Source organism: Vanacampus margaritifer, chromosome 14 (assembly GCF_051991255.1).
Source record: "Vanacampus margaritifer isolate UIUO_Vmar chromosome 14, RoL_Vmar_1.0, whole genome shotgun sequence".
Lineage (NCBI taxonomy): Eukaryota > Metazoa > Chordata > Actinopteri > Syngnathiformes > Syngnathidae > Vanacampus > Vanacampus margaritifer.
Window position 1 is genome coordinate 7,200,931 of NC_135445.1, and position 26,459 is coordinate 7,227,389.

Below are 26,459 nucleotides of genomic sequence, written 5' to 3' on the forward strand. Positions count from 1 at the left end.
TTTGCGCATGCGCGTTAAAGCCCCGACTATACCGTTTGCTTTGTTGGGACCATCGATGTTGCTGGGACTCATGAGCGACTCCGCTTTCTATTGTAACGACACCATGGAGTAGAGTTTGCTTATTCGACCTCCTATTTGCGATTCAAGATAGCATCCAGCACCTTATTTTTTAGGTCATTTTGACGCTGGAGACGACAGAGGCGAAGAGCTCCTGTATATAAACAAAACGCAGCGCGAGCTGCTTTTAAGGTGGCACGTCATTAGCGACAGCTGGAACAACAAGAGCAGGCTCCCAGGCCCGCTCGGTCTCTCGGCGATCTGGACGTGGAGGAGCTCGGTGCCCAGACATGGAAGTCTTCGCTCGGCCTGGTCGGGAGTGAAACTCCGTAACGAGCGAACATGAGAGAGGAGGGTCGTTTGTTGTCTGGACGGCAGCTCCTTGCGAGTGAAAGAGGGGGTGACTGTCCTTGCCGCTGCCCCCGCTTGACTGAGGAGAGAGGCGAGCTTGTTAGCAAAAAGGGCGATCGCAGGTCCCTCGGTTCTCTGCCCCGGTCCAAATAGTGCTTGAGCGGACTGAGGTGCATCATGGAGGCGGTGGGCAGATTCGAGTTCAGTCGGAAGGACCTGATAGGACATGGCGCATTTGCCGTCGTCTTTAAAGGCAGAAACCGAGAGGTGAGTGGTCGTTTTTGTCCAGTTAGACGTTTCAAACTACACCACAACTTCTGTATTATTTGCATATAACGTTTATAATATCGTTTATGTGTTTATCTAAAAAGAAAACGTGCAATAATCGCATGCACTGCCTGCCTTGTGTTAGCCATTTCTTGTTTGTTTTCCAAGTACGACCTTAAGAGGCCTGGCTTCCCGAACAGGATGTTCTTTAACATAATAACACGGTTTACACAAATAGTGACATGAAATAAAAATGATTTTCAAAACTTTAAATGTGATATAATGTTTGGTTGATCACACATTTGCCTACACTTCGACGTTAGTTTCTGTTGGCATGATGCGCGAGGCGGTTATAAACATGTTGAAACATGTTCTCCAACTGGCATGATCAAGATAATTATTAGTAAGACACAAAAAGGTATTATAATTAATTTTAAAAAAACATTCGTGAATGTAGGTGTAACCCTAATATATTGTATTTTTAGAAGTATTTTCCAATTTTTTTTTGTATACTAGTGCATAAATTTAAAAACAACAACAACATAACAGCGTCACAACAGGGTTGTCCTTTTTTTTTTTTTTAACACTATACATAGTGTACCTGTCTGGTACACTTGTGTTTTTCACTGCTCATCACAAGGACATTGCATCAGAACACAGGAAGTGTTGTAAAGATCAGTACAAAAACACTCCCGTTATTCCAATTGGCAAGCGATTATGTAATGTGTTCTGGGGCCAACTTTCACGTGGAGCCCCCCTCTCAAACCCGCAGAAGGGGGAGGAGCCACAATGTATGCTGTTTTGCGGTTTATGTCACAGTTTTAAATGTTTAGAACTGGGATTGTGACTAGTTTGTGAGCACATTAGGACTGAGTTACAATACATAATTAGAATTTGCATAGAAGGCCATCTTGTAATGATACCTTGCGCAGGACGCGCCCTTAAAAAACATGTTTTTTTACTTCTGGCAGAGCCAAGTAATAAGAAAAAGTTATGCTGATATTTTTGAGTATGGAGCATCTTTACAATTAGGATTTATGGTTAATTTATATATTATATTCAAATATGTATGCATGTAAATACAATGTTTGAAAATTTTACTGCGTCCAAATAAAACACATCCTGTAGATAATATAATATTCAGGTCACAATTAGATGAAATGCAGTATTTTCTCAATATGCCGCTGTGATATTGTAGCAGTTGTGAATTCCTATCCTTCGGCAATTCTGACCTTTCCCACCCAGATAATATATTCAGATAACATGTCACTGTGTACATTTATGTGCATTTTCTCCCGTCAGAAACACGACTGGGAGGTGGCTGTAAAATGCATCAACAAGAAGAACCTGGCCAAATCCCAGACACTACTGGGGAAAGAGATCAAAATACTCAAGGTGAGATAGTGTCTGTAAAGATGAACTAATTAATTTGGCTGTAAAGTAAACACAAACTAAAACTCCCTTTTTTTTTTTATAGGAACTCAAGCATGAAAACATTGTTGCGTTACTGGACTTTCAGGTATGTAATAATATGCTACCATGTTTCTTACACATACTTGTTGTCCCAATTTGCTGTCAGTCTGTACTCATCACACTGAGCAGATGGGGTTAGCCATGTTGGTGCCACATGACCCATTTCTGTCTCATGCAATGCCACCACTTTTTTTGTTTTCTGTATTTTTGAAACGAGACGTCGCCGCAAAACACGGCCTTTTGTTTTGGAAAATTTCACTTCCGTGTTTTTGCCCTGTTGAACTCAGACATTGTTTACACTGTCTCGGCCAGCATGGTTTGCTCTATCAGTGTTTTGGTGGTTCGCCTCACCATTACTCATTTCTGCTTAACCCTGGAGAACCCAAGAACCCTTTTCTTCTTTGGAAAATGATGAATTATACATTAAATGACTGCTATAAGTTCACCGAACACCAAAATACATGTTTTTTCAATGTTTTTTTCAATTTATTCCCTAATTTAGGATTAGTGCGAAATTTGACCCTTTGGGATTTAGGGGTATCATTTCGAAAAATCAGAATGACAAAAACTGTCACTAAACTATTTAGAATTTAAGAAAATAATCAATCAAATACACAGCTACATTGAACAATATATATTTTTTGTTTTATTTGTTGCATTTTAGCCATCTTGTCACCACCACTCTGGCTCATGTAAGTGCAATATTCATCCACTAGATGGCCCCATGCAGGGGTCAGAAGTGGCACTCTGGACATTTGAAGTTAAATTTGTAAAAAAAAAAAAAGGTCTTTGTTATTTGAGTAGCAGAATTTATAGCGGCCAAATTTGACCCCGTGGGTTCTCCAGGGTTAAATGTGTTTTGTCTTGTGAATGCGTCTATTTTAAATTAGCGGCATTAAGGTCTTAGGCTTGGAGGGAGGTAGTGCTTAGGATTCGACAGGCACGGGTGCTTGCAGCCTAGCCGCCCGCATTGGCATTCACTGTGGCCTGCACACACACACACGCACGCACCTGACACACAGTTGGGACGACCTGACACGCATCTCAACTTGTGCAGGTGTTGGCCTTTTGGAACGCACCGAGCAGGTCTTCTGACCGTTAACGTTTATCCGCCAAGACATGATTTTTTATGGACTCTTATCACGTTATGAGCTCTGCTCAGGAGCACATGACTTTGTTTACACTTTTGAAGCTTTGTAAGCGGAGCAGGAATGTTGATGCTGTTACACTGCATTACGGTGTGTCAGCCTACTTGGAAACGTACAAAGGTGCTCCTGTTGTGCGCTGCAGCTGTTGCAAAGTAGACTCGTAAGATGTCGTCATGCATTTTACTTGTCTGACATGTTCAAATGCAACAGGAGATTTGTTGTATTGGTTTGACTCGACCTTTTATGGCCAGCACTCAACTATGCAAATAAGGCATCACCAGGAAGGTCATGGCAACTGGCACATTGATTTTTCAAACATCAGAAGACGAGTCAGTTCGGTTTAGGTGAACGGTATGGGATTTTTTTAAATAGGTTTTAGGTGAACTAATGAATACACACACACTCGCACGCACGCACGAACATACACATTCTCACCCACATACAAAAAATAAAAGAGAGGAATGATGATGATATGTCAAATTAGTAAAATTACCGAATGAACAATACTGAGCTCTCCAGAAAAAAAGAAGACGAGTCATTATTCTAAAGTTGGATTTTACAATACACGCTTCAAGTGGCACAATTTGTTTGTCACAATTTTGGTAAGGGTCATGGCAAGCGTAAAGAGGAAAATAAAACACACAAAACTGGATATTCTTAAATTGGAATTGAATCTCTTTCAAAGATAAATAATGTGGGTTCAACATAGACAGAATAAATACAGACCGTCAGATTGCAACGTTGCAGGGCGCGAGAGTCAGTCCAGGCCAATAAACGATGTCATCTTCCATGTTGTGTAAGTGCATGCAGGTTAATTCAGGTGATCGATAAACGTAAACACATTGATACCGGATCCAGGTCACTAGAAGTTTACGTAAATACCAAAGCAGCAGCCAAGCATCAGCCCCGAAATCTCGTGAGTGTATTTTATAAAGTTAATGTTTTTCTTATTGTGACTATAATTTTGTAGAACCTTTAGCTGCAAAAAGATGTATTCCTAATACCGAACAGCTCTTGTAGATTTTTGTGGGTACTGTAGGCAGGTAACCGCGAGCGCATGCAATCTCGATGAAGCGCAAACGCACAGTGGCCAACCAGCATGTGCAGTCTTTCGGGAGTTGCGGCCATCATTCACCTAAACAACAACAATTGCCGTGATTCCGGCCGTGCTATATAATTTTTCAAAAGTGGAGGGGGGGGGGGGGGGGAACGCTTTTGGAGTGTGACGCTACCAGACCACAGTCATTTGTTGCCATGTGATAAGAAGTTTGTTTTTACCAAGGCCCAACGTTGTCTGGTACAAAGCAGACAAATGATGCCGTGAGGGCTGCGGTCTACAAACCTAAAACCTGTACAATGCGACAACAACAAAAATGACGCAACTTAAGATAATGTGGTTGGACGCACACCCTCTTCAAACTGGAATGTGGCCGTGCTCAGAATTAACCCATCACAATGAAACTCCCATGTTAAATGGGATTTATATATTTATTTATTTTTACATCTAGCAGACAAGGTTGCCTTTATTATATTTCCTTAAGTATTTAATTTAATGCCTTGGAATTATTATTTATTTTAATTTTTTTTCCAATGTGAAAATGAAGTGAACGTTGGGCTTCTTTGTTTGGCACTGTTGCTATAATGATGATTACTTAGCTACTCCTCCTTCCTCTCACAGCGGGAGCCACCTGGTGACTTTTTGATTCATTATTAATGAATGCAAAGCACTCTCCCAAACAGCTTATTTTGTTTCAATTACAAGTGCATGCATCGGTATATGTATGCCCTATTTTGCCCCTCCCCACGAAAAAAAAAATATATACATAATGGCAAAATAATCTAAATCACCATTTACACAATCTATCATCTTAAGAACCACCTGTTCCCGTCTTTGTCTGTTTTTGACATGTTTTCTATTTCTCCCATGCCCTGACTCATATATCACCCCCCCTCCTCCCCCCCCTTAGGAAACTGCAAGCTCAGTGTACCTAGTGATGGAGGTAAGCCTGCCGCGGCCTTTGGCCTTTGTTTACTCAGTCCTGTGCAATGTCAGCGTGTGAGCTAAATTTAGGCCAGCCCTCAGGCATCAAGGGGGGTGGGGGGGCAGCAGCACCCGACCCACACTCTGCTGTATCCTCTACAATCCAGCTGATTGTGTTTGTGTGTTTATCTTGTATATGGACACCGAGACAGCTGTCGTGAAAGAATGGTGTCATTCTAAGAAGGCTCATGAAGGACACCCACGTCAATACTCAATCAGGATTTATAATTGCAGTCCTTTTGATTATATAGCGTTCTGTTTTGTTTGTCTAATTTCGTTTTTCATCTCCAAAACAAATTGCTCCGTTCCAAACGACGAGGGACATCCGATCCTAACATTTCGGTTATTTTGGGGTCGTAATAAATGATTGGGAGGACACAATTTCCTGTGTTCATTCATACCAATGCTGCGAATAGCAGCAAGGCCAATGCGTCTTGAATTGCATTTTCCTCCTCAGGAAATCAATGTCCGGGATCGGCTGATGCTCTTTGGTAGCTTCAGAGACACTTAATCGCCATGGTTACGCATCACCGATACGTACAGTTCAGTTCAGTTCAGATCATCACAGAACAATTTAGGCACAGCAGATTGTTCTTTTCGACAATTTATCGTCTACTGCTTGGTGGCGGCATCCGTTTCTCCTAATCCCGTTCCTTCTCTTCATTTTCTTGCAGTACTGTAACGGCGGCGACCTCGCCGACTACCTCCACTGTAAGCGAAGCACACTCGTAGATGCTATCGACGAGCGAATGCTCAACGGCTGCGTTTGTTGTCGAATCTCCCTCCGCAGCAAAAGGCACGCTGAGCGAGGACACCATTCGCGTTTTCCTGCAGCAGATTGCGGGTGCCATGAGGGTCCTGCAGGCAAAAGGCATCATCCACAGGGACCTCAAACCCCAGAACATTCTGCTCTCCTACCCAGCAGGACGCAAATCCCACTCCAACAACACTTGCATCAAAATTGGTAGGCTAGATTACGGCTTTGCTGTTTTCAAGACACTATTAAAGTCTGAATAAGCAATGGTGAACTTTGGGTTGTGCAATTTCAATTATTACATTCCGTAATTACAAAATCAGCATAATCGTAAAAAAAAAAAAAAAAAACTAATATTGAGTTGAGTTTTTTTAATTTATACATTTGCACCTTTTTAAAATTTTAAATAACTAATTTCATCAATTTTGTTTCATCCAAAAGGAACTTGCATAATTACAGTGTTTCAAAGAATTTTATTTGTCTTAATAATTTTTACGTTTAAACATTTTCTTGTTTTGTACCAAAAAATAAATCATTTCAGTTATTACCCAAATAATCGTGATTAATATTTTCTTCATAATCAAGCAGCCCAAAGTGAACTCACCATAAATGTAGAAAATAAATGTTACACTTACATGCCTCAAATTGTGAAGTACATGATAAAAAATTATTATTATTTTTTTAATTCTCATCACCTAAAATCTTTCCACAGCGGACTTTGGTTTTGCCAGGTACCTTCAGAACAACATGATGGCTGCAACTCTCTGCGGGTCACCGATGTACATGGTAATGAGGTCACATGAATACATGCACATCACAAGGTTTTCAAAAAGCAAAGCAGTCTTCTTTTATCATCGGCAGCAGTGCATTTTTATTTTTGACAATGTTTGTGTTAGTAAATAGGAAAATGTGGCTTCAGGATGCACTTGCAATATTTTTTGACTACTCTTGGTTTAAAGGTGCTATGGAATTTGATTATCTTCAAACCAAGAGTGCCGTCTAGAGGAGTCAAAAAATATCACAAGTGCTTCATGAAGCTTCATTTGTCCATCACCGGGCGCGTGTGGTAAAACCTCATTTTTAAAGAGGTTCATTGTAGTAAAAATGAAGCTTTATCACCACATTAGTCATCCCTTTGGAGCTCCATAAAAATAATTGATTTCAAACGATTTCTTCCCTCACAAGGCACCCGAGGTCATTATGTCCCAAAACTACGACGCCAAGGCTGACTTGTGGAGCATCGGGACCATCGTGTTCCAATGCCTGACTGGGAAGGCTCCTTTCCAGGTATACACAAATGCTGCTGCTGCGGGTAAACAATACGCCACCATTCTAGGCTTGAGACAAAATAACTGTTAAAAGTAAAAGTTGTTAGCGAAATGAGAGCCAATATTGGACTTCACTAGGGAGCACACGCTCGCCTCGAGGCGCATGCTAATGCTGGCAGCTACGGCCCCGTTTTGCAAACACGTTTGACATGTCAACTTTGAAGGTAATGAAATGTCAGTTCAATGAGTGGCAAAATACCCTCGATGCAGTTTAGTTGGTCTATTGAGAATCGTGACTCCAAACTAATTTCAAACATTTTCCTAGAACGCCATCGCAATATTATTATATCGTGTTTCGTACTTGCTCTTTTTTGCGTCGTCGTCTCTGGCTTTGGATTTATTGAAAAGGTTTACAATGGAAAGGATCCTACTTAGTCCTGACACGAGTTTGTCTTTCTGTCACCTTTAGGCCAGCAGTCCCCAGGATCTTAGGATGTTTTACGAGAAAAACAAAAACCTCAGCCCCAAGTAAGAATCTGCTGCGGAGATGACCACATTATTCTTTTATGTTCTTTCCATATTGTAACAAAATGTATGTTTGGAAAGATTATTGAGGCAAGACGATCCTGCCTATAGATTTAAATGAATCTGACGCATGTTGACATTATTTTATCCATCTCAGCACAGTCTGATTTTTGTGTTGTCCTTTTTTTGCAGCATTCCCAGAGAAACTTCCAGCCATTTGCGGCATCTGTTACGGGGCCTGCTGCAGCGCAATCACAAGGACCGCATGGACTTTGGTGAGTGAGAGTCTTGAGGCAAAACTGCTCATGTAAGGAAAAAAAGGTGACATAGGTATGGAAGGATCATGGAGTTCTTGTTTGTACTTCCAGCAGTAAACATGCCTGATCAAGCTGTATGGATTTTTTGATTAGTAGGAAATTCAGTAACATATTCAATCAATGGATTTCACTACTTGGCAGCTTATACGGTGTAGCAAAGGGCCCTTTTAATTCATGTGCAACTAGTTTGCTTAGAAATTAGACGAGAACAGGGAGTCTGGTGAGCAACCATTATTAACGCATTCACTCCCAGCCATTTTCATTGAAGCAGCCCCTTTTACTGGATTTTTTTTTACCAATTTTGCAAGGCCCACAGAATATTGTGTTCTATTGCTATAAAAGCATGGAATCTACCAAAAGAAAGATTTAGAGTCTCTTCTTTCGTCAGGAAAAAAAAAAGTATATTTCTATCTGTTCCGTTTTGCAGCAGTTAGCATTAAAATATAGCTAAGTTTTTATTCGGGATTATATCTAAGCGCTTTATTTTACAGAGAGGCACAAGACAGGGATGCCCACTATCCCCTTTATTATTTGCAATATTTATCGAGCCACTTGCAATAGCCATACGCCAGGAAAGAAGGATTCAAGGAATTCACTCTGGGGTAACAGAACATAAAATTAATCTATATGCCGATGATATTTTACTTTATCTAGAAAACCCGGCGATTTCGTTAGGGGAAGTATTTAACTTAATAACTAAATTCTCACAGTTGTCAGATTATTCTATTAACTGGACAAAATCAACACTTCTACCTATTACAGAAAATTCATGGAACCCTGCAAGCCAGGACCCACATTACTCATTTCCTATAGGTAATTTAAAATACTTAGGCATAAAAATCTCACCTAAATTAACTGATTTAATTCATTTAAATTTTTCTCCACTTCTGGATAACATTCATAGTGACTTGGAACGCTGGAATAATCTTCCTATTTCTTTAATAGGACGAATAGCCACCGTTAAAATGAAAGTTTTACCTAAAATAAACTATTTTTTCTCAATGATTCCATTTAAACCTACGGCTAAATGGTTCCAGTTGTTGGACTCAGCCGTTACAAAATTTTACTGGAAAAAAAAAAAAGCAAAGATTAGTCTATCTACTCTTCAGAAAAGTAAATCCAAAGGTGGCCTAGAGGCACCAAATTTTATGTACTACTATATAGCTAACCAGCTACAATATATCGTTCTATGGGCACAACCCAACAGAGATACTAACTGTTGGCTGGAACTAGAACAGAAGGATTGTAATAACCTCAGACTTCTAGATTTACTCTTTATTACAACATCGATTAAGCGACATAATTGTTTTAAAAACCCAATGATCTCCGCCACCCTGACTGCTTGGTGGAAGGCATTAGAAATTACAAAAGCCCAAGTGGAGCCCTGTGGGCTTTCTCCCCTATGGCATAACCCTGACTTTCGAATTAACAACCAAACGTTTTATTTAGGTGTGTGGGAGCAGAAAGGAATCACACATCTTCACCATCTCTTCTCAGATAATATGTTTATATCATATACATCTTTGCTCCAAAAATACAAAATAACAAACGGAAATTTTTTACATTATCTGCAAGTTAAAAATATGATAAAGAAACAAATTCCAACACTTCAGGGTACGCTCCAACCGCCTGGCTTAGCTAAAGATATTACCAAGCTCTCTCCGACAACAACAAAAAAACTTTCAAAAATATATAAGTTACTTTCATATACGGATAAAATGTCTTTACCCATCTTAAAATGGGAGACAGACTTGTCTATAGCTCCGGAATCTGACTTTTGGATTCAAGTTTGTGAAAATGCATTTAAAATGACAAAACACACAAATTTACAACTTATCCAATACAAAATAATCCATAGAACATACATTACTCAATATATGATGAAGAAAATGGGCCTCTCCGACTCCGACATTTGTCTCCAGTGTTTACAAAACACTACAGACACTTATTTTCATGCTTTATGGTTATGCACCCCGGTTATGTATTTCTGGACTAAAGTCTTAGAAAAACTTTCCGCTATCTTGGACTATAGGATACCTTTATCTCCAAACTTGTGTTTGCTAGGTGACCTAACAACAACTGACCTACCACATAAACAATTTCAATCTACACTTGTAGCCCTTACTATCGCTAAAAAAACAATTCTTGTTAACTGGAAAAATAAACAAACTCTGAATATCGACCAATGGTCTAACCTCCTTATAAATCACATTTTAATGGAAAAAATATCGGCCTCAAATAAAAAACAAATATCAAAATTCATAGAAATATGGTCTACGTATATAGAATATTTTAACCTAATTCTGGTTATTTAATTCTGCCTGTTAGCGAGAGCCACCACATTGTGATAACTTACATTGATGTCTCTGCATTTGGCAGTTTGTTACTAATGGTTGTGTTTTTATAGTCAGGAACCCAGTTGCTGCCAACAGGATCGAACAGATTCACCTCCAATGGGCACTAAAGGCTAATATTCGGATTCACTGCATGCCAGGGGACTAACGCTACAGGTGCTGTCCCCCCTGGCTGGGCGTGGGCGGGTCTGCCCCTCTGTTGGCTGCTGGGTGGCGGCTGCGTCTTGGTCGTTCCCTGGGTCTCGTGGTGGGTGCTGTGTTGCGGGGCTCTCCCTGGTGTCCGGGGCGGCGCCGCCCCGGCGCGGTCCGTCGCTCTGGGTCCGGCGACGCGGGTCGGGGCCTGTGGACCGCCGGGGTGCCCCGTGGTTCCCTCTCCCCTCCCCCTTCCTCCCCCTTGCTTCCTCTCCCTCTTCACCTCTCCCCGCCCGTCCTCCGCCTCCCTGTCCCTTCTCCCTCGTCGCCCTTCCTCCTCCTCTCCCCCTCTCTCTGCGGCCCTGCTGCTGCCTCCTGCCCTTCCTGTCGTCTCCTTCCCCCGTCCCCTCCCCCTCCCCTGTCCGCCCTCCTCCCCCTCCCCTAGGCCGGGGGTTCCGTCCGTGGCCCGGGTCTCGGCGCTCCGGGAGCCGGGGGAGTGGGCGGGATTGGTGTTGTGCCCGCCCCGCTCCGGTGGGCCTCCGGGCACTTCGGGCGGGCCCCGGTATCCGGGGGGCAAGCCCCGCCGGGGTCCCGGTGGGGTGGGTGGGGGTTTTGGTGGGCGGGTGCGCCTCCCCCCCCCCGCCCGGTTGGGGGGGGCCCAGCTGGTCGCTCCTCTTAACTCACTGCACTAGTTTTGCACAATACATTTTAGGGCACATAACACACTTTGGGGGGGAGTGGGGTGGGGTGGAGACACCGTCTCCGCCCTGCAGCTCCCCTCCAAATTTTAATGCACCACACAACTGGGGGGGGGGGGGGGGCATCGGTTGGGGCGGCCGCGGTATGAAGCAGTGCTGCGGTCGCCTGTCCGTGTGCACCCCCCCCCCCCATTAATTTATTTTAATGCACCACATACGCTCATTGACATGCCTGGGGGGCGGATGGATCGGAGCAGGGGGGGATATCGTTTCCCTCTGCTCCGGTTCACCTGCCCCCAATTTTAATGCACCACACACACACACTTATGTATATACACTGGGTGGGGTCACACACACGGTTTAGGGGTAGAGTTCGCCAGTCGGCGAGCTGGCGAACTTAGTAACAGGGTTAGTTTTTCACTTTGATCGTTGGGGTGACGACCGGGGCCTCTCCCCGCTGGGCCTGGGGTTCGGGGATGCCGCCCGTCCTCCGGTGCCCCCATCTCCCCTTCTGCCCCTGGTGTTCCGTCCCTCCGCGTGGTGGGGTGGGCGCGGGTGCCCTCTCCGCTCCGCTGCCCGGCCCCCTCTTCGGCGCGGATGCCTGGGTGCGGTGTGTCCCCGGGGTCTGGGGTCGGGGGCTGGGGGGCTGTCGGTTGGTGGGGGTGGGGGGCGGGGGCGGCTTGGTTGGTGGGGGGGTGGTGGTGGGGGTGCCGGGGTGGGGGGTGCTGGGGTGGGGAGGGTGTCTGGGGATTTGGGGACCTGGGGGCGGTTGGGGCTGGGTTGGGGTGGGTGGCGGGGGTGGGGGGCGGGGGGGGTCGCGGGGGGAGCGGGGGTTGTGGGCCGGTGGGGTGCCTGGTGGGCCTGCAGTGCCCCGTCCTGCTGCGTTGGGTTGGGGGCGCGGGCCGCGTTGGGGTGGGGGGCGCTCCTGCTCCGGGGTTTGCTCTCCGGCCGGTGGCCCCTGCGGGGCCCGGGGGTCGTCCTTTGGCGCGGCCGCGACCTGGGGGGCCCTGAGGTGTTGCGCTTGCTCTGTCCTGGCGGAGGTCGACGGCTCCCCTCTTTGGTGGAGATTTTCATGCATGCTAGATCCACCACACCAGCATCTATCGAGACTCAGACACAATTTGTTTCTCCCTCAGGTCATTGATTCGGTGGAGGCTGGTGTCTGTGGATCTCACTCTGCTTCGTCTGTCCTTTCTACCTTTCCTCAGTTTCTCCTTTGGGCCCTTGAGGTTTCCCTGTTTTGTTGGAGTTGGGATATCTTTGGGGTTGGTGAAGGTTAGTGGCCCGGTGGGTGGTGTCTGGTCGGTGCTGGGCTTCGCTTTTCTTTCTTTTCTTTGGTCCCCCTTTGGGTCTCCTGGCGGCCCCACGACTCTGGCTGGATTTTGAAGTGTTCGGTTTAGGTGAACGGTATGGGAATTCTTATTTATTTTTATTTTTTTTCGCACGCACGCACGCACGCACACACACACACACGCACACACACACGCACAAACACACATACAAAAAAAAAAAAAAAAAAGGGAGAACAATGATGATGACATTTCAAATGATCAATACTGAGATCTCCCAAAAAAAGAAAAAAAAAAAAAAAAAAAAAAAAAAAAAAAAAAAAAAAAAAAAAAAAAAAAAAAAAAAAAAATATAGCTAAGTTTCATCGTTATTCACAAATCGTTATTCACAAAGAGCGTTTTGCAACATGGCCCTGGTTGATCTCTTATATCCTGCTGGCCGTTTTTGTAAACTGCTATTACTTCATGCATTCTCTTCCGTTCAGAGGCTGCATCAAAGCCTTTTGTATGCTGTAGCATATAACCCCCCCCTCTTCCCCATAAAAAAAACGTATAAATACGTATTTGGGAGGATAGTGTTATACATTATTAACATTTTTAATTCTTTATTTCATATATTAACCATGTTGAAATGTTTTATAGATGTGTAGAGTAGGTGAAATAGTGTTGAACTCAGTATAATTTGACCTTAACCCTGTTTTTGTCTAAAATTCCTTCTCAGTGTTTTGCGCACACACATTCTGTTCGTGAGAACAGATTTTGCCACACACATACCCTGAGAGCGCCATCACTCACGGCCACTCTAAATCCAGTTCAATTTGTTTGTGAGATATTGTTTTGGGAAAAAGTGTGAAAAGTACCCTGAGAGTATATTTTGTCTAAAAAGATGAACACAGCTGTGGACTGTGTACGAAAATAATATTATGTAACATATTGTGTGAGAACCAATCTGTTTTACTTATTCATGATGGGAGGAGGAATAGGTGTTCTCTTACGGATTTGGATTCTTTAAAAGCTGTATTCCGCAAAAGAGGGGGCACACACGCACCCTGGAATTCCACCTTTAACGTGATGACCGGAGATTCTCTGTAATAAATCATCTTTGCAAGGAGTTTTTCTCACAAGAAGTCTATCTTCAATTTTTTGGAACACGCAAAAGAGGATAAATAATTAGCCTCTAACAATAGTAATATTTAAAATAGAACGTATTTATATGTTTTTGGGAGCAAATGAGTTAAAGACAAGAAATTGCAATACTATAAATCACTGCAACACACAATCATGAAAAGTAAATAAGAGTAAGGTTCTCCAGTTGGCAATAACTTTTGAGTTTTTACGTGCTGAACTGAACAGTTGTCTGCTTTCGCATGCACCACCAAGAATCAGTTGGCTGCGACTCAAATATTATGTTGGTTTATGCATTTCAATGCAAGGGGGTTTAGCTCTGAGCCTCGGGCTTTGTTTGCCTTTGTTACACCTATCCGTTACAATACCCCCCCCCCCACCCCCCAACCCCGTGCTCTTATTTAAACAAGGCAGTTAATGATACTTTATTCATCGGTTGCAGGAAGCAGCTTTCTTAGAGCAGTCACATTGCAATAAAGGCACGTTCAAGGCAACATTCTTAAAAAAAACAAAAAAAAAACATTGTACAACATTAATCCGATAACCCGTGTTTTCTACAGATGAGTTCTTTTCTCATCCCTTCTTGGAAGCCACCAGCTCGTCCATAAAAAAGAGTAAGTCACAATTTTCGGAACGTGCCGGTATGTAAATGTTGTGATAGTTAAATGCTTACGTGCAAGATTAAAAGCTCTTTACAAAAGCTTAAATAAAAAAAAGGGGAAAAAAGAACATTATTTAAGTAATTAAATGCACCTGTTTCCCCTCCAGCAACTCCAACAGTGACCATGACCTGCTTCCCAAGTTCTGCTTCTGCCAGCTCTTGCAGCAGTTCCTCCACCTCACACCTGGCCTCTCCACCGGTTTGTGTTTTGTCATATCTATAATGTATCCCCCCCAACTGTGTGTAAATGATTAACAAAGGTGTTCATGGGAGGCCACCCAGCTGCACACCTAATTAATCCTCCCTCTCATTTGCACTTTTACTCTATTGTTATGTTGACTCCCTCCATTGTTGTTATTTTCCGTGCACTATTGACACCACTTTCCTGCCTCCGCAGCAATCGCTTGGTGATGCGCAACATTTGCGTGCCAAAGCGTTGGCCTCCCCCACCCAAGAGGCCACCGGGTTCCTCCTTAAGGATTCGTCCGGAGGAGGCGGCAGCAGCAAAAACTCCTCCTCCTGTGACACGGACGACTTTGTCATCGTGCCAGCTCACTTCAATAGTAAGCGAGGGCAAGAGGCTCGTTTTTCTTTTCGGATGCCCCCCTTGAGCAGATGAAGTGTCCCAATAACAGATAAAAGTACAATATAGCAGATAATAGCATGCAGTATGTGGTTATCTCCTGCAGCGGCTGAGCTGACGAGTGAGAGTAAAGTGCTGCAGGACAGTCTAATGAACAGCGGGTAAGAAAAAGCTTATGGCTTGTCATGATAGACATTCGAGTGGAATGTTTATGAAGAGCCGTTAGTTTGCATAGTAAATAATTTTGCTCTCATCTCCTCTTATCAAGCTCTCTCCTGACTTCTGGTTTATGTGTCCAAGCCAAATCGCCACCACATTCGCCCTCCTATAGCGGATCCCCCAGTCGTGTCAGGTAAAAAGCTCAGACCTGTATTTTGTTTTGAGTAAATTCATTTCATTATTTAGAACAAAGTTTTATCTTTGGGTGTCTTTTTTGGGTGTGTGTGTGTGTGGGGGGTCCAGGTGATTACATTTTTGTAATTAATGTAAGTAATTGTATGACTTCAATAGTTAACTCATGAATAATCTGTTCTAAGTGTACAATAAGATGCAAAAAAAATCTACCTTTTATACTCTTGTTAACTTAAAAGTGTGGGGGGAGTATGATTTTTTTTTTTAAAAATATATATAGTATTGTCAGGTGTCAGGCGATTATTTTTTTAATTGTAATTAATTGCATGGCTTCAATAGTTAACTCACGATTAATCTGGTCTAAGTGTACAATAAAATGTACACTAATGTTTTTCCATCTTTCATACTCTTGTTAACATAAAAGTGGGGAAATTTTATGAAATCTTGAAACAATTTAATATATATGTAATATTGTCAGGTATCCTGCGATTAATTTTTTAAATTGAAATTAAGTGAATGACTTTAATAGTTAACTCATGATTAATTGCAAATTTTAAATGTACAATAAAATGTTTTTTTCCTAAGTTTTGATACTCTTGTTAACATAAAAGTGGGGAAAAAAATGTTAAACGATAAATAGAAAATAGAAATATGGCTGCATCTTTTAGTTATTGATACAGTAATTTCATATAAATGCATATAATTGAGTTAAAATTAAAAAGCTGTACTGTACTGTAAAAAACAAATGTGATTGGTTTGTGTTGAGGTCATTTTTCTGCCACTGGATGGCATAATTGCATTTGTTGGCAAAGACATTGGTTACAGCTCAGTGCATTTTTCCTTTCAAATTAAGAGCTATCTAATCTTTAACATGAAGTAATTTGTGAAATTCTGCATATTTTCTAAATTGTGAAATAAAATTTGACACCAGTCTCCACAAATGTATGCATTATTATTACATTTATTACTGCTAATTTTTTTACGCGACTGCAATTCCTCCAGTACAGGCTTTCCAAGTAAGGGGCAGTCATTATAATAATAATAATAATAATAATAATAATAATAAACAATTTTATTTGTATAGCGCCTTTAAAAACAAGTGTTTACAAGATACTTTGACAATCTAAAAAAAAAAAAAAATCCAGATCATAAAATACAAACAACTATAAAAGAAAAAAGGCAAATCCTTACATACATTCATTAATCGCGTATGAAAAAAAATTGTGGCGTTAGAGGAACTTTAAATTAACTCAAAATTAACACACAATTTTTGACACCCCTACTTTTTTTTTATTTATTTTTTTTTTATCTTTGACTGTTCCTGGCAGGCCCAGTGAGTCCTCAGGGAGTAACTATGCCGGCCCCAGTGGCAACCACGGTCACTCCCTGCCAATCCCAGTTCCCACTCAGGTGCACAACTACCACCGCTTGGAGCAGCATATTTATACTACCAGACAGGAAGGCTCGCCACGGTGTGTGTCTTACTAGCATGCATACTGTACAAACACAAGATCTGGGTATTTGCTATCCACGAGATTGAACTTGAATCATGAACTTTTACATCATTAGGCTGTCCACTCCGGTGCATCGTTGCAGCAGTGGAAGTCCGCTGGGCTTTGCGAGGACCGGCCCTTCTCCACCTTACGGAACGATGGCCACTACCAGGAGACTCTCACTGGGAGGAGCAAGACCGTTTCAACTCTCTCCTCAAGGTAGCTGAGAGGCGTTTAACTTTCTAAAAGACACCCTTCCTTCACTTTAAGTACTGTACTCCCTGAATAGATGATGCATGATTTATTACTGTTCGAGAAGCACCTGATTGCCTATTTTAGAGTCTTAACTCTTTGACTGCCAGACGTTTTCAGAAACGGGATGTCGCCAGTGCCAGCCGATTTAAGCATTTTGACTGATCTTTCAAGGTCCACAGAAAATGATGTGTTTGGACTATGGAAACACACATACTACCAAATGAAAGATTGGACTCTCATCTTACATCAGAAAAAAAAGTTTGTTTCTACCTTATTCCGTTTTTCAGTAATCAACAATAGAAAATGGTTAGTTTCACCTCTGTTTTGAAACAAACGTCTTTTAACGTCTTTGGCACTCCTACCTAGGATTTTACTAAACGTTATTAAATGTTTTTGGCAGTCAAAGAGTTAACTGCAGATCAGTCTTGTGCGCCTATTGGAATTTTTTTTTTTTTATAGACAGACAGAGAAAACCTACAGAATGCCTAATGAGGGGGAAATATTCACAAGGCGATGTCATTAATATCAAAACGTGAATTTTTGAGAATGAGAATCTTAATAATATTGTAAGGTTTAAAAGATGTTTTTAGCTTGGAAAAAATATTTTTATTAACTAGGATTTACATGATCAGGATTTTTCAATTGAGTATTATATCTATTTTAAAAACTTTTATATATATTTATAGTGTAGAGTTGACCGCCGCCAAGAACAGTGAAAACCCACGTTTAAGTGATGTCAATTGAAATGCATGTATAGAAAGAAGAATTAAGAATTAAATACAGTATGTAATGTCTTATTTCATGGAGCCCATCAATGACGTCCTTGATCAATCGGGCAAATTTAGACATTACAGTCGATCATTAATTTTGCATAAAATGCTAAATATCGTCCGATCCCGATCACGCCGACAGATGGGTGTCTAATTAAAAGTCTCTAATTCGATTAGGAATAGTCTTTTCTGTTGTAATTATTAATTAATTGCCTGTTGACTTTTAAACAGTACATTTTCACTTTAAATTGTAGGTAGATCAGCTTGTATAATACTGAAAATAGTTTTTAGAATATGCCAGCATTTACTGCAGGCCAACATGTGGATTATATGCTGTAGTTATGCAAATTTTTCATATTTAGATATAATTATTTCAGACTTGTTCTTTGTTGAAATAAACAAGAACAAGCAGTCTCCCGCTCGCCCTCAGTTGTCCTGTGCCATGCGGCATGGACACACTTTCCCGACGGGAATTGTACATTTATCCTGAATGATATTTCATGGTGTTATATTGTCAAATGCCCGTTCTTAGAAATCCTCTAACCCCCTCTCACCCGTTACAGCGGCTCAGCATGCTGAATCCAGGCCGACTACTCAGAAACACTCCCCGGTCGCCACAGGATTGGGGACAAGGCTCCACAGCGCCCCCTGTCTGTTAGAGTGCACCACTGGCGGCGGCAGACAAAAGATCCGAAAGCAGCACTCGGACCCGGTGGTGGTCCCCACCGCAGGCTTGATGACGGTTCGCCCCCTGCACTCTTCCCCCCGGCTCAGTGAGCTCATGCAGCGTAGCCCGCTGCCCACCATCCTCGGCTCTCCCTCGAGGGTGAGTCATTTTTTTGTTTGTGTTCTTTTTATGGTTTACACCGTGTGAATAGTAACTGTTTAAACTAAGCTCTCTCGTGCCTCGGTTGTTGCTTGTGTTTGCAGACTATGCCCCCATTTGAATTCCCCAAACCCCCCAGCTCTCCAAACCTTGTCAACTTCCTGACACAGCAGGGCTTGGTCATGGGCTCTCCCGGTAGCAGGGCGGTGCAAATGGAGCCCAGAGATGCCGGGCAGCCGGCGCCCACGCAGTGCCCTCAGCCTTCACACTGCATCCACAGAATGAATGATGATACCAGGGGATTTGGAAGGTGAGCGCGGGAATTGCGATCGGTGCCCTTAATTGTTGAGGCATGTTTTTGCTGCTGAGAGGAAAACAGTGCAATAATAGCCTTCATTTTTCATTCTTACACATTTAGTCAGCAATAAAAGGCGAGTGCCTCGTATTGGATCAAATGGTCAGAAAAATGGGGCTTCAACTTTTATTTTGATGTCACAGGCATGAGGCAAAATCTCAGCATACCTCACGAGAGCTCAGATGATGATGATAATAAGAATAACTAAATAATTAGCTTTTTCTTTTGCGTTCTGGGGACACATCTTCCAAAACGATTTTCATAAGAGAAAAAGAGGAATATACAACAGAAGTTTTAAAAGGGGAAGTCAACCCCCAAATTTTCTTTACAATAATATGTTTGTTGTATGCGCCCCCACTAGTCTAAGCACGGTATTCTGATTTTTTTTTTTTTGCATTTGTGGAATATGAATTAAGCTGAAAAATCCACCCATTTGTATCCATCTCAGGGGGCGGCCATTTTGCCACTTGCCGTTGACTGAAAATGACATCATAGTTTCTCAGGGCTCAGTTACGGCCAATCACAGCTCAAATTGCAAATGTCACATGACCACACTCAGAATACAGGTCACTCGTGATTGGTTGTTACTGAGCTCTGAGCAACTGTGATGTCATTTTCAGTCGACAGACAGCAAGTGGCAAAATGGCCGCCCCCTGAAATGGATAGAAACAGGTGGATTTTGCTGCTTAATTCATATTCCACAAATGCAATATAAATCTGAATACTGTCTAGTGGGAACGCATAGAACATATTATTGTAAAGAATTTCTGTCGGTTGACTTCCACTTACACTTAGTTTAGAAACTTACTTACTATAACACTCAACTATAACACACTTTGTAGAAACTTCCAAGACTATGCTAAAAGAAAGCGCGAGTGTAATCAATATTATTACTTCAACTGTATACTTTTGAGTTGTCGAGTCTAAAAGCTTGCGTATTGTGTGTCACAGATCTCAGAGCGCCGGCCTCCTGTCCGACATGTTGCTGATGGCAGCCTTTGGAACAGGCGGACCAGCGAATGACCGAGGTAGCACAGAGAACCTGGCATTTGAAAAAGCTATAGACATAGCAGGTATGTTTTCCACATCTCTCTCAAAAATCTTTTAATTTTAATTTTAATAAGCTTCACAAGTGGATCACTCTGGGGTCACTCCACTACTTAAAAATGTTGTGCTTTAGTGCCCTCAGGTGGTATCCTATGTCCGGGACCGGGCTCCTGCAGCCCAGCACAGGTGGTCTTCACCATCGGCTCCCCTCCCAGTGGTGGCACCCCGCCTCAGGCCTTCAGACAGAGGAAATACTCAGGTAACGCCAACTCATAAATATGTTGAAGGAACATGACACATGACTCTCGTCTCTGTGGCTTGTAGACTTGCTTATGCTTCAGCCCAGGTTTTGTGAAGTCAGCATAGCACGTAGCATACAGTAGCTTTTGTCACTATCCCTTATGTGGAAGTTATATGTAGTTTTTTTAAAGTAACATTTTTGCATTCATTATATTTTTGACTTGGAATGACCCCTTTTGGCTCCTTTTAAGCCCCCCCCCCCCCCCCCCGGCACATTAAAACAGCTCCCTATTATGGGAAAAATATTCATTACGATTATTTTGTTTGAGATTGAAATTGCGATTAACTCTTTGACTGCCAGACGTTTTCAGAAAAGGGATGCCGTGGGTGCCAGCCGATTTAAGCATTTTTGACTGATCTTTCAAGGTCCACAGAAAAATATGTGTTTGGACTATGGAAACGCACATACTACCAAATGAAAGATTCGACTCTCATCTTTCATCAGAAAAAAAAGTTTGTTTCTACCTTATTCCGTTTTTCAGTAATCAACAATAGAAAATGGTTAGTTTCACCTCTGTTTTTAAAGAAAACGTCTTTTAACGTCTTTGGCACTCCTCCATAGGATTTTACTAAACGTTATTTAACGTTTTTGGCAGTCAAAGAGTTAATAAAATTATTATTTATTGATTTTTAAAACGTAATATTTTTTTCAACTACTAAAATTCAACTACTCAAAACTCATTGGAATATAAAAAATACTGTATCCTAAAACAGTAGTTGCAAAATACTGGGTACTCTGGGGAATATACTGAATACTGGGTGTCCTTTCACGTTTTGGCCTCTTAGGGCCAGTGTGGTGCCGTGCATCCATGGTATACACGCTTATGAGAACAGAAGAAAGTTGTGATTGAATTCTATTAAAATAAAAAACTAGTTTTTCACAAATTTGGAAGAATTTGGGCCTTTTGAGTAATGTTCTCTTACCTGTGGGTATGTGTTTCCACATTTGTGTGTGAATATTTGTTATTTGAAAAACTATTACTCCTGAAGTTGATGCTAACTTCCTGTTAGCATTTGAATGGGATCCTCCATTCACTCGCATTAGCATTAGCGCTAGGCTCGTGTTAAAAACAAAGCATGTTTTGTATTTAAATACACACTGTATATAATTATCCTTTATTGTGTGTTTAGTTTTACAGTTAACTCCAACTGGAGTGTCATTAAACAGCTTAAAGGACGCTTAGGGACGGCAGAATCACACTGATTCGCTCTGGGCTAGCTACATACTATATGGTGCATTCAGGGTCATTTCACAACATAGGGAACTTGAATATGCGCCGCAGTGTTCCGCACATGAATCGTTTTTTCTTCGATCATTACGTTTTAATGAGCCAAAAACGAAATTGTGATAACATTTCGGTTAATCGTCCAGCCCTACTTCCTATTATTTAACAGCTTTTTTTTCTATCTTTGCGTCTTCCCGCCGCAGGCTCGTTTGCATCAGTCAGCCCCGCAGGCTCCTTCACCAGCCGCTATCCCCAGACGGCCACCTACGGCGACGGCTTTGACGCCTCTTCCAGCCCCCGTTACAATTTTTTTGATCCCATCACGGCCAACATGGGCGGCCGTATAACCTTCGAGGCCCCTGAGCTGCCCGAAGAAACCCTGATGGAGGTGAGATAAAGGCTGTTTTCGACAAGTCACCAAAGTGGCAGGAAATGGGAGACTTCTCTTAGTACCTGTGTAGCTACAGCTCAGTCCCAGACAAAAAGCAAAGTGTTGAGGCTAAAGGACGCAACGGGGTCACTGAATGATACATGTGAACTTGATGTTGTGGACAGTCCACAAAGTACTTAAATGGCACCGTGTGTCCTCAGTTTGAAGTGCTTACCTCCCCCCGTCCTCCTGTGTGTGTGTTTCCCGTCTCTGTTGGAGTGCAGCAGGAGCACACGGACACCGTGCAGAGCCTGCGCTTCACGCTAGATTTCGCTTACTGTCTGATGGAGGTGGCCGGGGCCCGCGGCATCACGCTGACGGGGGTCCCGGTTGATGCCGCTCACCCCCACTTGCTGCAGCAGCAGAGCCTGGTGGCAGATCAGATAAGCTCACTGAGCCGAGAGTGGAGGTAAGGCCACGTCATCCACGCTGCTTGCTTCTTTTGTTGGAGGCAGAACTGTCGTCGTGGCTTATTTATAGTAATTGAAATTGAACCTTGGAGACAAAATGGGTGGGCAGGAATGTGCAAATGAGAAGTCATGGTTTGCTGCTGAGGTATACACAAATGTATGCATGACATACAATGCTGAAGTACCAAACCACTATATATTTTTATTTATTAGGTTACAACTCTACTGAAAACAATTTTATATACATTAAGATATTTCTTACGGAAGCATATTGCATTCGCTTGAAAAAAAATCTGTTTTTCTGACAAATTTTTGGGGGGAGATTTTTTTTTTGTGTGTGTGTGTGTTTTTATTGCATATATCATAAAACATATTCAGAAAAAAATGAAGGAAAAAATACTCAGAAAAACAGAAAAAAAAATCCAGAAACATGGGGTAATTATTATTTTTTTTAAACAGAAATATTTATAATTAATTATAAATATAATTATAATATTTATTTTATATATATATACTGTATGAACATGAGTGAATGCATGTTTAATGACCACATTCAAATGTTATTTCCTCACCAGCCATGCAGAACAGCTGGTTCTATACCTTAAGACTGCAGAACTCTTGTCGACGGCCATACAAACAGCCATGGAGCGAGTGAAGCAAGGCAAACTTTACCCCTCGGCTACAGTCAAACAAGGTACGGGCCATTTCGTTTAGGAAAGTCCTCCAATGTGATTATTGGCACGCATTAGTAAATCAAATTGTCTTCCATTTATAGTTGTGAGGAGGCTGAATGACTTGTACAAGTCCAGTGTGGCGTCGTGCCGCTCTCTCAGCACGCGTCTGGAGCGCTTCTTTTCCAAAAAGCACCGACTAATGGACAAAATTACCTCCATCACGGCTGAGAGGCTGCTCTTCAGCCACACCGTGCAGATGGTAAGCCGTAAAATGAGCCTCGTTTCTGACACATGTTGCTATTTTATTCATTTTCATTGTTAAAAGGTGTCAAAATAAGGAGTCCAGGTTTTGGCACAACATACCCCGACCTCTTTTGAATAGTACCTAATCAGCCTAATTGCTATTGATGCTTTTCCATTGGCAAAAAAAAAAAAAAAGATACCACCAGGTCAAGTCAGGTGAGCATTGTGAAATCATCGCAGGTTCAGTCTGCTGCTCTGGACGAGATGTTCCACCAGGGGGAGGCGTCAGTCCATCGCTACCACAAAGCCCTCCTGTTGATGGAGGGCCTCTCTATGCTTCTCACCGAACAGGAAGACATTCTCAGTGTGAGCAAATGTAAGTCAAATATTCTCATCAAAAAAATGGTCTCCCCGGTCCCTTCATCTCAGCTCACGTTAGTCCCGCCTCTCTTCTCCTCGTGTGCAGGTAAAGAGTGCATTGAGCGGCGCCTCACAGCCTTGCAGTCGGGGCTCTGTGTTTGAGAGCCCCCCCCACGTGATGTCACGTCAACGTCATCTCAGCACCTCCTGCATCACTTTCACACACAAAAAAAAAATTCCCAAAAGTTACAACCTGAACTTCGGCGTCCTGTTCACTAACGTGGAAATGATATTGGTCGTGATGCACCTTGCCGCATTCTGACTCGTGCGAGAGACCGTGTGGCCAATGAAGATTTGCCCACCCCAGCCCCATTTCAAGCAACATGCAGGAGCAGTTATGGCCAAGTAGTCATATATATATATATATATATATATATATTTAAAAAAATATATATATTACCCACACGCAGGACATACGTTTTGAAGATGGACCAGTGTGCTGCAGTGGAAAACTGAAAAAGCCTTCTTGGTTGATCTTCATGGAGATACAGTAGACACGTTGAAGAAACCTGGAAGTAGCCAAGTATCATTCTCATCATATGTATGTTCACATTCTACCACTTGTTTGTGTGTTTTGTTTCAAACTAGTTAGTAACTTGCTTGCTACAGTGTACATAACATTGCTACAACTGGAGAAGAATTTCTGCCAAGACGACTTCAAGCCTTTTTATAATACGTTTTTGATTTTTAGCTCCACACTTGCTTTTCACAAGGAAGCGGCAACTGGTGTGGAAGATGTTGTGTTTTTCGCCCCCCAAACATTGCATCAAGTGGGTCCAAAAAGGCGGAAGAGGCACTGTTAGCATCTCTGATGATAATTACGCTAACTGGAGGATGTTTGTCCTAATCACCCTCCCTGGCGTGTGGTTCCGTGTTTCTTAGTTACATCGTTGCATCTTATCAATCATCGTCGGCGTTTAGCACGTATAATCAAAATGCGAATGTATCGGACGGGGAGAGAAGCGGCGTCAACATCGGTCTGAATGTCGGGCTGCGAGGCGGCGCGCGTCTGAATGTTTTTGCACTGTTGAAGTACTGTACAGAGTGGAAAATGCTACACATGTCAAGTATTGTTTTGTTTGATTATACTTTGACTGACGAGCTCATTTCTATTTCTACTGCCATACATGGAGTGCAGTTGTATCATAGTTACTGTGTGTTTGGTGTGAGTGAGTGTTTATTAATGGAGGGATGTTGTGAAACGCAGAACGTTTTAAAGAAAATATGGAAAAAGCTTTACGGTAAGGAGGGTTTAGAAAAAAAAAATTATATTGTGTTTTGCTTTGAGTCTGTCTTGATTTTGAAATGTGTTGATTTGGAGTGCAAATGTTAAATATTTGATCTGAGTTATCGTTTTTATTATTATTATTATTATTGAGCTTGAGACACAACTGAATCCCGAACTGATTCATTTAAGAATTTTCCTCAGTTGTGGACCAGCGGAGATGGTCGAAGTCTGCGCGTTGCCTGCGATTTAAAGGTGTACAGTATTGTGTGCATGTTAGCATGTGTGGAGAGGCTTGTTTGAGATTTGACTGACAGCCGTGGAAAGAAACAGATGAGAATAATTAATTATGACCCCGACAACCTCATTTTTCCCTATGAAACGGAACGATCCATTAAAAAGGGAATTATCTGGTTACGAAGGAGTAGGGCCACCAAAAAACTATATATTTATACTATTCTCCTATGACTTATTTATCTTAACATTATTACTATATTCCGAAAACTCATTGACTGTTTTTCCCCCCATGTGACCATACTTACTACCTTCTGTAGATTTTGCCTCTTTTTAAGTTCAAAAAGCTAAAAATAGTTTACAAAGAGATTCAGTATAGTAGCACTTTTTGTAGACTACAATTAAAGAGACAACCCTCCCCACCCCACTTAAAATATCCTTAATTTGCTTTGCGGCCTTTTGTCATATAAAAATATATATCTGATATATTCTTTCTCAGCCGTGAGCATGTGTGTAAAGGTTGAGTTGTACATTCCTATCAGCTCATCCTGGCTCTCGTCCTGCTTAGCCAGTATACAGCGGCGAGCACCAGTGATGTATGTTGTCACTTTTTTTTAGTCCCCCTATAATCATTGCTACTGGCCATCCCAATTATTATTCTCACTTCGGATCACCATGAAGAGAATGTGTGCGTGCATTGAGATAACTTTGGGACGGGGGTCATGTATGGTTTTCTGCTGTAATGTCCTTGAGCAGGATGTTGACTCGCTGCCATTATCGTGGCTGCTGTTCAAAAGCATTCCCATGAACTAAAATGAAGTGTAACCATCGTGAAGGTTCGCACTCTCCTGCAAGGAGTCAAGTTTTGAGTCTGTGTGTAAAAACATGCCCGAATGTTGTCATTTTTTATGTGTTTAGTATCACCTCTAGGAATTGTAAATTAAGTTATTGTCGTCATTGTATTTATGGATCTGCCGATGCGGAGGGAACATACCATACCATCTAATAATGTTTGTTTTTCCAAAGAAAAGGCTTTCTGCTGAACTCAGCAAGGCATTTTCATGTTGTCATGTATGGCAGACACTATTCCAATGTCCCTGTGTATAAAATAACCCTTATTGTTAGATGCTACATGAATAAAGTTTAAGGAATGGCCA

General features: G+C 42.1%; 1 protein-coding gene across 1 annotated transcript; it reads left to right on the top strand.

Moving 5' to 3' along the window:
- On the top strand, positions 1-26,459 carry ulk1b (unc-51 like autophagy activating kinase 1). Its single transcript, XM_077585390.1, has 27 exons — positions 1-675; positions 1,978-2,070; positions 2,153-2,194; positions 5,264-5,296; positions 6,012-6,048; positions 6,128-6,301; positions 6,804-6,877; positions 7,277-7,378; positions 7,829-7,887; positions 8,077-8,159; positions 14,360-14,413; positions 14,568-14,659; positions 14,858-15,023; positions 15,150-15,204; positions 15,312-15,395; positions 16,723-16,866; positions 16,964-17,106; positions 18,476-18,738; positions 18,843-19,048; positions 20,045-20,166; positions 20,274-20,399; positions 21,870-22,054; positions 22,321-22,505; positions 23,082-23,200; positions 23,282-23,439; positions 23,664-23,799; positions 23,890-26,459. The coding sequence occupies exons 1-27, from the start codon at positions 586-588 to the stop codon at positions 23,943-23,945; spliced, it is 3,081 nt and encodes a 1,026-aa protein (XP_077441516.1). The 5' UTR covers positions 1-585; the 3' UTR covers positions 23,946-26,459.

What these genes read in the sequence shown, in the direction of transcription:
- ulk1b (XM_077585390.1), top strand. Translation starts at nt 586, where the DNA reads ATGGAGGCGGTGGGCAGATTCGAGTTCAGTCGGAAGGACCTGATAGGA. An exon ending in GTTTCAACTCTCTCCTCAAG is followed by an intron (nt 17,107 to 18,475) that starts GTAGCTGAGAGG and finishes CACCCGTTACAG; the next exon opens with CGGCTCAGCATGCTGAATCC. An exon ending in GATACCAGGGGATTTGGAAG is followed by an intron (nt 19,049 to 20,044) that starts GTGAGCGCGGGA and finishes TGTGTGTCACAG; the next exon opens with ATCTCAGAGCGCCGGCCTCC.